At 60.7% G+C, this 8,517-nt stretch overlaps 1 protein-coding gene across 1 annotated transcript; it reads left to right on the top strand.

Annotated features, from left to right (window-relative positions):
• The first annotated feature begins 262 nt into the window (after window positions 1–262).
• On the top strand, window positions 263–7,874 carry CDC42EP1 (CDC42 effector protein 1). Its single transcript, XM_062012144.1, has 3 exons — window positions 263–546; window positions 3,901–4,771; window positions 5,669–7,874. The coding sequence occupies exons 2-3, from the start codon at window positions 4,312–4,314 to the stop codon at window positions 6,457–6,459; spliced, it is 1,251 nt and encodes a 416-aa protein (XP_061868128.1). The 5' UTR covers window positions 263–546; window positions 3,901–4,311; the 3' UTR covers window positions 6,460–7,874.
• The last annotated feature ends 643 nt before the right edge of the window (window positions 7,875–8,517 follow it).

Raw genomic sequence — 8,517 nt, forward strand, 5'->3', positions numbered from 1 at the left:
CACATACGCACACACAATACACACACACAGAGGGGACAAATTCCTTTCCTTTGCCCCCTGCCAGGCTCTCCTAACCGGGTTATCCAGCAACCTGGGCTTCTCACTTCCCCCAAATCCACGGGAGCGAGACGCAGCCGATGCCCGAGGACGGGAAGCGGGATGGGGGGGAGGGCGGGAGGGGGAGCGGCAGAGAAGTTCCTGAAGTTTTCTGTCCTGGATAGTTGGAATAAATCTCATTTTCTCTGGTCTCCTTGCCGAGGCGAGGATTGGCTCGGCGCTGCAGCAGCCCGCCCTCCTCCTTCCCACATCCCCTCCCCGCCAGCTTCGCTCCCTCTCTCCCCTGGCACTGGGGCGTCAGCCGGGGAGAGCCAGCCTTGAGGGGGACAGCCGTGGGAAAAGGGACTCCCCTTTCCCCCCTTCTCTGCTCCGGGACACGGGGCCGGTAACCCTCGGAGAAACTTACAGGGGGCCCAAGGAGAGTGTGTTCTAACTTTTCGGCCGCAGGACGGCGAAGAAAAAACAAATAACAACCCGGTTTCGGAAGAGGTACGTCCTGAAAGCTTTGCTTCCTCAGTTTGTGGTGGGGGGAGAGAGGGGAGGGAGCAGAAGGAAAAGAGTGGAGAGGGTGGTCGGAGAGGGAAGGGGAGGAAGATGGCAAGAAAAGAAAGGGAGAAGAAGGCAGGAATGCAACAGGAAACCGGGAGGAAGGAAAGCGGGAGCGAGACCAGCCGGCGGGGGGGAGCCAGGAGAAGAAGGGGGCAGGCAGGGGGTCCCGAGGATGGGAGAAGGCAGCAGGACATCTCCCTCCCACACTCTGCTCTGGCTGCCCCTCAAAGCCCCGCAGGCTCTCAATGCCTGGATTTGAGACTGGGGTTGGAGGTAGAAGGAGAGTTCTTTTGGGCAAAGAAACAGAGGATGGCTGGAAACTGCCTGCCATTGGAGCCCCGGCCTCCCTCCACATCCCAGCACATCTGCTTGGGAAAATACCCTTGTTACACGGAGAGATACAACTATATATACATATATAGAGAGAGTGATATCTCAGCCAGCAGCACGGGAGTCAGACTAGGGCTTGTCCGCCTACTGCCCGGCACTGCTCCAGGGGAGCTGGGGGAGGCCCAGCCCAGCCAGCCGAGCCCCTTTCCCTCTTCCCCTAAAAGCCTGGCCCTGCCAGCTTTCCCCATCCCACATCAGTGACCCAATGTGGGAGCCTCTGCCTCCCTTCCTCCAGGGAAAGGGAGGGTTTTCATCAACTCGGGAAGGCTGGGAAAGCCTTCCTGGCCGCCCACAGCCATTTCCACACGCTCTTTCCCCAGCTGAGACCACCCCAAACATCTCCTCACCCTCTCTTGAGTCTGTCCTCTTTGGGGGGTGGTATGTAAGGAGGAGAGGAGGAGGGAAGAGGCTGCTTTCAGCAGCTCCAGCCAAACAGACATCTGGATTATTTTCCCCCCCTTTCTGGTTTCCGCTCTTCCCAGCGAGCAGAACAGCTCTGGCCATTCCTGGCGAGTAGGAAACCAGTGGAAACCAGCTGAACTCGGGAGGGAAACGGGGGAGGCCAGGCTGGGAGGAGGAGATGCCGGCGGTTGGTCTTGGAGGGCAGGGGCTTCCCAGAGGAGGAAAGGGAATCAGGGAGAGAATGGCGGGACAGAGGAGATGGAGATGCCATGCCAGGGGCTGCCGGAGGGAAGCGGTGTCTGGATGGACGGGTGGTCAGATGGGGGAAGTCCTGTTGCCCAGTGGAGGAAAGGACAGCGGGCCACCCTTTGCCCACAGAATCACGAGTTTCCCTGGCATGCAGGAGTCTGCCCAGGCAGAGGGGAGGGCTCAAAGGGGCACAGCTGGCAGGGGCATGCACCAGGGACAGCAGAGGGAAGGAGCAAAACCAGGGAGACTGTAGGGAGGAAAAGCCCAACAGGCCTGCCAGGAACCTGCCATCCAGGTAGGGTTGGGCACCAGCTGCCTCCCTCTCTCCCTTCCTCCCTCCCCTCCAAGTGCCTGCTGCCTTGCCAGCAGGCAGGCAGAGCCAGGGGCCAGGAGGTGCTGGCTTGCGTCCCTGTTGTGGCCAAGGGACAAGGAAGGAGAAACACTTTCCTCTGCTCTCTCTCTGTGCAGAGACACTTTCCCCTGCTCTGCTGTGCAGGGAACCCCAGGCCACGCAGGGAGGTTCTACTTCTCAGAGTAGCCCTCCGTGGTGCAGCACATGCTGAAGGGCACAGTCCTTACTTTGGGTTTCCCAGGGGCTCCAGTATTCAGAGGTAAAGGAAACTTGAGGGCTGTAACTGGCCTAATACCCTCTCCCAGGGGCACAAGCCAGGGACAGCTCAGATATGGAGTTACCTCAATCTCCCTGTCTTCCCAAGATCCCTATTGTGCTGCAGGGACCACCCCAGTGGTTTCCTGGCACTCCAGGAGAGCCTTGAGCCACTGGCTATGGGGGGGCTTCTGCCACAGAGGTAATGTCTCCCCTGTTGCCCTCCCACCCCAAATCTGCCACGTGCCTGCCCGTGAGGCAGCAGCACCACATGGCCCCTGTGAGCAGGAGGCAGAGATGGGCTGTGGGGACCAGCAGCAAGCCAAACGGCCACCCTCCCTGCTGCCACTGGCCACCACTGCCACTGGTCACTGCCACCCCAGAGGCAGCCAATGGTGCTGGGAGCTGCTGAGGGGAGGTTTGTTTTCCCTTCCCCAGGCATTAACCCCTGGCAGATAAGAGGGGCCCTGGGTGAGCAAACAAGGCCAGGGCAAGGCAAAACCACGTGTAGCCATCCAGGAAAGCAGCTTCGTGCCCAGGACTCCCCCTCACCAGAGGTTTTGCTACCGTGGCACCGCCTGGCTGCTCTGAGGTGACTCGGGGAGAGGCAGGGGAGGGAGGAGGTGTGACGGGGGGAGACAGAGCCACGCAGCCGTGGGGTTCTTGGCTCACCACAGTCCTGGCGCACGGGGGTCCTGGCACACAGGGGTCCTGGCACATGGTGATTGAGGGACACAAGGCTCCTGCGTCACCTCTTGGCACGCTGCCCTGGGCAGCCAGTCCTGTTGGAGGAACCCAGCTCCATCCTGTTCCCCCAGCCCCAGAGTGGGGACTGAGCCCAGGGAAGGGACATGTCCCCAGGCAGGCACCCAGACCACTGATGTTCAGAGGTGCTTTGAGGCATCTCGAATCCTCTCCTTTCCCTAACTCACCCTCTCCTTTTTGCTACACCCGCCAACAGGGGATCTGCTGATCCCACAGACTGGGGAGGTCATGGCCCTGCTGTTGTGCTCCCAGCTGCTGCCTCTACCCGAGGGCCTCCCTGACCCACCACAGTGCAGGAACTCATCTCACCTTCTCCTTCAACCTCGAGCAACCATCTCCATTGCCGTGCCTCAGTTTCCCCTGCCTGCAAAGCAGCCACCCTCCCTGCACCCCCCTGCTCCCTGATGCTCTGACCCGTCTGCCCAATGCCCAGGAACACACAACAAACAAGTTAATATATAAACATTGCATTTCCCCTACCTGCTGTCCCTCCTCCCCGAGGTCCACGCCTACCCCAGGCCTCACCCTCTCCCCAAGGGTCCATCTGAATACCAAAAAGGAGGGAGAGGTTTCTCACTCAGGGAGCCTCCAGGGAGGAGGTGCTGCCTGGGAGGGGAATCCTCAGCCTGTGTCAAAGAAAAGGTCTGGCAAAGCTGTTTTGCAGGAAGGGGAAAATGAGGCACGCCAAGGAAGGTCAGAGGGGTGAGGGAGTGCATGTGTTTTGCGTGAAATCCTTTTTCTTCCCCCCTAAATGGAGAGGTAGGCGAGAGGAACAGCCAGTCAGGACCTCCCCACTACTGCTCACACACTGAGCCAGTCCCGGGGTACAGGCAGCATGAAAATCATCTCTGAGGCCTCTTTGTTCCTCTTTTCTTGTTTAGGTGGCCAAGGAAGCTCCTGAGGCACATGCCCTGTCAGCCCAGACCAAGCTCCTGTCACCCACTGCCCCATCCCAACCGTCTCCACTCACCCGGCAGCGGCAGAAAAACGGTGGATTAACCCCAAAGCCTGCAGCCAGACGCAGCTTCCAGCATCACCCACAGCCCCAAGGGTGACCCCAGACCCTCTCTGGGGACTGTCCTCTGCGGGTGGTTTTGTGAGCACAGGGCAGCAGCAGGACCGACCCCCTTCCCCCCCACCGCCAGCCGAGGTGCCGTGAGCCGATTCCCTGGGAGCATCGGAGCGGGAGCGATGGGGAGGCCGGGCATGTGACAGGCCCTCACAGCGCTGGAAGCCCGGGTTTTGGGGCAGGGGGCTTCTTCAAAGGCGGAGGCAAAGCCGAGGGGTGCACCATGAGCCTGGGGAAGCTGCCAGTGCTGAGCTGGGTGTCGGGCTCCCACGGGAAGCGTCGGCTGAAGTCGGAGCTGACGCCGGACATGATCAGCCCGCCGCTGGGGGACTTCCGGCACACCATGCACGTGGGGCGCGGCGGGGACGTCTTCGGGGACACCTCCTTCCTCAGTAACCACGGCGGCTCCGACTCGGCCAAACCCAACAACTTCTTCGCGCGGACGCTGCGGCACGTCCGTCGGACGCCGCTGCGGAGCCGGGGCGGCGGGGGCCAGGCAGGGGCATCGCCGGCCCCCCCGGCCATTTCGCCCATCATCAAGAACGCCGTCTCTCTGCCCGCTCTCAACGAGGCCGCCTACGATGACGATGATGGCAGCGGCAGCGGCAGCAGCCGGGGCTTGACCAGCAAGTTCTCCTTCAAAAGTGCTTCCAACAGCTTCTCCAAAATGCAGCAGGCCTACGGTGAGTGAAGCACAGGGCACCCGCTGCAGCCCTTCTCCATCACCTCCTGCCTCGGTTTCCCCGCTTCAGAGACAGGAAGGACATTTAAGAGTCTCACAGCCCTGGAGAAGAGAAACCCTGACCTTGCTGCGCTTGATGAGTCTCGTCCCAGGGTGTCCCCCTAAGTGGTTTCTCCTCCTCTCCCTCCTCCCATAGCCCCACACAGCTGACAGCCTAGGTGCCCCCCCATCACCATGCCTTCCCCATAAGCAGCCTCCCTGAAGAAGCCAAGAGGGTGCCGGGACGATGGGGCAATGCCCACACCAAGGGTTGCAAGGTCAAGGGCCTTCCCCACCTCTCGGTGAAGGTGCTCTAACCCTGCCCCTAGCTGTGCCAACCCCTCCACCTCCATGTGCTCCTCAAGGGGCCTCATCCCCCTCTTCCTCATTGAGCCCACATCCCTCCCTGTCTGCCAGGGTGCAGGAGGGACCTTTGAGGAAGGGCTGCAGAAAGGACAGGAGGGCACATGTGGGTGGCTTTTCCCAGCCTCACAGCACTGCGCTACGTCTCAGCTTTTCCCCAGGGAGCGATGTCTGGAGCAGAGGGTCTCGGGGTGGGGAGGGATCTGGGGGGCCTGCAGCCGCAGGGGAAGGCGGCTTGGCTGAGATGGAAAGGCAAGCTGAGGCAATGCTGCCATCTCCTGGTCCCACCTGCCTGGCTCAGCCCCCTCTGGTATCTTGCCAAGCCCTAAGCCCACCCAGCGACCCTCCACTGTAGCTCTGGGGTTTGGAGATGCCCGCATAGACACACTATGTGGCACTGATGTGAGCGTGAACTGCACCGCCCCAGTGGAAGGTCCTTGGTCCTTCCCTGCAGCGGGCCACCCACCCCTAACCAGCCATCCCTTCTGCCTTGCAGGGCTGGAGTCTGGGTTTTGCACCATCCCTCGCATGCCTCGCTTGGAAAAGGCCCAAGAGAGTGCCTTCCCCGGGGAAGCAGACCTGACCAGCTCAGACTCCCTGCTCTCCTTCCGCCTGGACCTGGGGCCCTCCCTGATGAGCGAGCTTCTCCAGGTGATGAGCTTCTCCGAAACCAACGGGAACGAGATGGGGGAGGATGGCCCAGACCTCCCATGTGGTGAGGAGACCAAGGTCCCTCCAGCACCAGGTGCATCCCACGTGGAGGACAAGACAATGCCAAGCTTCTGGGACCGCTCCGGGCAGAGCAGTCTGTCGGGGTCCAGCTCGCTGCCCGGACTGTCGGTCCATGCCAACGGAGAGGCACACGCCATTGAGGGCACTGCAGAGGACCCTGCCTGGGCGTCAGGGCCAGGGGCAGCAGCCAGAGGGACCCAGTGGCAGGGGCACTGGAACGACTGCACCATCGAGGCAGGAGAGTTTGACCGGGCAGCCCAGGTCCTGGCTCGCCATTACGGTGGGACCAGCACCCCCAGGAGCTCAGAGAAAGGCGAGGGTCCCCGGCAGGCCCGGACACAGACCCTCTGGGAGAGCCCTGGCAGCAGCTCGTGGCGCTCACAAGTGACAGAGGAGAGACCATCCCATGAGGCCACCTGGAACCAAGGAGAGGAGGAGGAGGAGGCCAGATTCTCCAGCCTGCAGGAAGGGTACACTAGTGCCCAGGGAAGGCGCAACAATTCCTTTGAGTATGTCGATGAGGAGGATGATGAGGACGATGAAGTCAAGGTGTGAACGGCCATCCCTCCCACCACAGCCCCCTGCCAGAGGCATTAGGGATGGGTTCTTTGCCCTCCTCCCCGTCTCCTAGCCTCAGACCCAGCGGGCCACCTCCTTTGCCAAGCTGGGGGCACTGGGGGGCTGGAGGGGCGCAGGAGGAGAGCCTATCTCTTGGGGGGCTCCCTGGGGCCAAGTCAGTGAGGGCTGCACGTTGCAGCACTGGGCATCGCAGCCCTTCCCCGGCCTCACTGCCCTTAGGTGTCAAAGGGACATTCCCATGTGCCAAAGAAACCCCAAGCCCCTTCCTACCCCATCCCATTCCGCCCAGGCCCTCTCACTCATCCCTCAGCATGTCCAGGGTTATGCCTCATCCCCCCACCAAAGCCCTCAGCCATCAGCCTCCTGGAGGTATTCCCACCAGTAGCTACAGCAGGTGCGAGACACATCTATCTACTGAGGGAGGGCAGCTAGGGGCTGAAGAGGCAGGCAGCCCCCACAGGGCTGAGCTTCCTCTTTCCCCTCCCCAGCACCAAAAGAGCTGTGAGCTCAGTATTCAGGAGGTGAGAGCACACACATAGTCTCTCCACTGCTGGGTGTCACTTAGGATATCTCCTTTTCCAACCCCCACCCCCTCGCAGCACAGAGAGGAGAAACTTCTTGGCTGGCTTGGAGGCAGAGGCGTAGATGTTCAGGTCACCAAATTCTGCAGCTCAGGCTTTAAAAATCCCTTCCCCCTTGCCTCAGAACAAGGAGACTCCCACTCTGCAGCCACTGGGTGCGTGCCAGGTCTTCTCCCTCCTCACCCTGCTCCCCGTGCCCTGCACGGGAGGGAGGGAGGGAATGAACCCCTCTTTCCAGCACACCATCTGCAGCAGGGGCAGGCGGTGGGGTGGGCTGATGCCCCTCGGACGGGCGCCGCTGTGCTGCTCCCCACGCCACCCCGCCTGCAGGCCCGGCCCGCACACAAGCGCCTTTGTGCCACGGCCTGGAGCCGGGATGCTCGGGGGCTGAGCTCAGCGCAGGGACCCTCACAGGACCCCTCTTGTTCTCTGAGACAGGAGGGGGTGTGCGGTGGGGGGAGAGGCTGGGCTATGGCTGTGCGGCTCCACTCCTCTGCCCGGCTGCTTCTGTCAGGGAGCTCTTCAGAGCAGCGTCAAGAGGCTGGGGCCTGCACGCGCGCTGCACGGGGGAGTGCTGCTCACAGTCAGGACCCTCTCTGGACACTGGCACCCAGAAAGACCAGCCTTACCACCCCTGCACCCTCTGGGGTGGGGGTCCTGGCTCTCAGGATGAGGTTTCCCCCCATTCCCCTCCGCTTTCCAGACTGTAACACAAGCTCCACACCAAAGACCCACATCCATGGAATATCCTTTCTGCCTCCACTCTGTATCCCATGCACTTACTGTCCTTATTAAAAGTTTTGATACTAACTCTTCTGGTGCCTCCCCTCAGCTGCAGTGACCTTGCCACTTAAAGGCTGCAGGACCTGGGACTGTTTAGTCTAGAAAAGAGAAGACTGGGGGAGGACTATATCAACACTTACAAGTACCTAAAGGGTGAGCGTTGAGAGCTTAGGGCAGGACTGCCAAGATGATCAGGGGACTGGAGCATCTTTCTAATGAGAAAAGGCTGCGGCACCTGGGACTGTTCAGCCTGGAGGAGACTGGGGGGGATAATCTCATCACCTAAAGGGTGGGTGTCAAGAGGATGAGGCGACACTTTGTAGTGTCCAGTGACAGGACAAAGGGTAATGGACATAAGCTGGAACACAAAAAGTTCCACTTAAACACAAGGGAAAACTTCTTTGGTGTTGAGGTGAGGGAGCCCTGGCCCAGGCTGCCCAGGGAGGGTGTGGAGTCTCCTGTTCTGGAGGTTTCCAAACCCAGCTGGACACATTCTTGTGTGACCTGATTGATGTGAACCAGGGAGTTGGACTGGATGATCTCTAGAGGTCCTTTCCAACCCCAATCATTCTCTGTCTGCTGGTGCCCCAGCCACAAAATCCCATCCTCTGCACTCTCAGCAGGGTTTTCCAGCAGGTCTGGGATCACTGGATGAACTACCCCAGCACTT

This window comes from Colius striatus, chromosome 1 (genome assembly GCF_028858725.1).
Source record: "Colius striatus isolate bColStr4 chromosome 1, bColStr4.1.hap1, whole genome shotgun sequence".
Lineage (NCBI taxonomy): Eukaryota > Metazoa > Chordata > Aves > Coliiformes > Coliidae > Colius > Colius striatus.

Bases quoted from the DNA above. Each gene is read 5' to 3' on its own strand.
- CDC42EP1 (XM_062012144.1), top strand. From the start codon at position 4,312: ATGAGCCTGGGGAAGCTGCCAGTGCTGAGCTGGGTGTCGGGCTCCCAC. The intron at 4,772-5,668 runs GTGAGTGAAGCA...TCTGCCTTGCAG, and splicing joins CAAAATGCAGCAGGCCTACG to GGCTGGAGTCTGGGTTTTGC.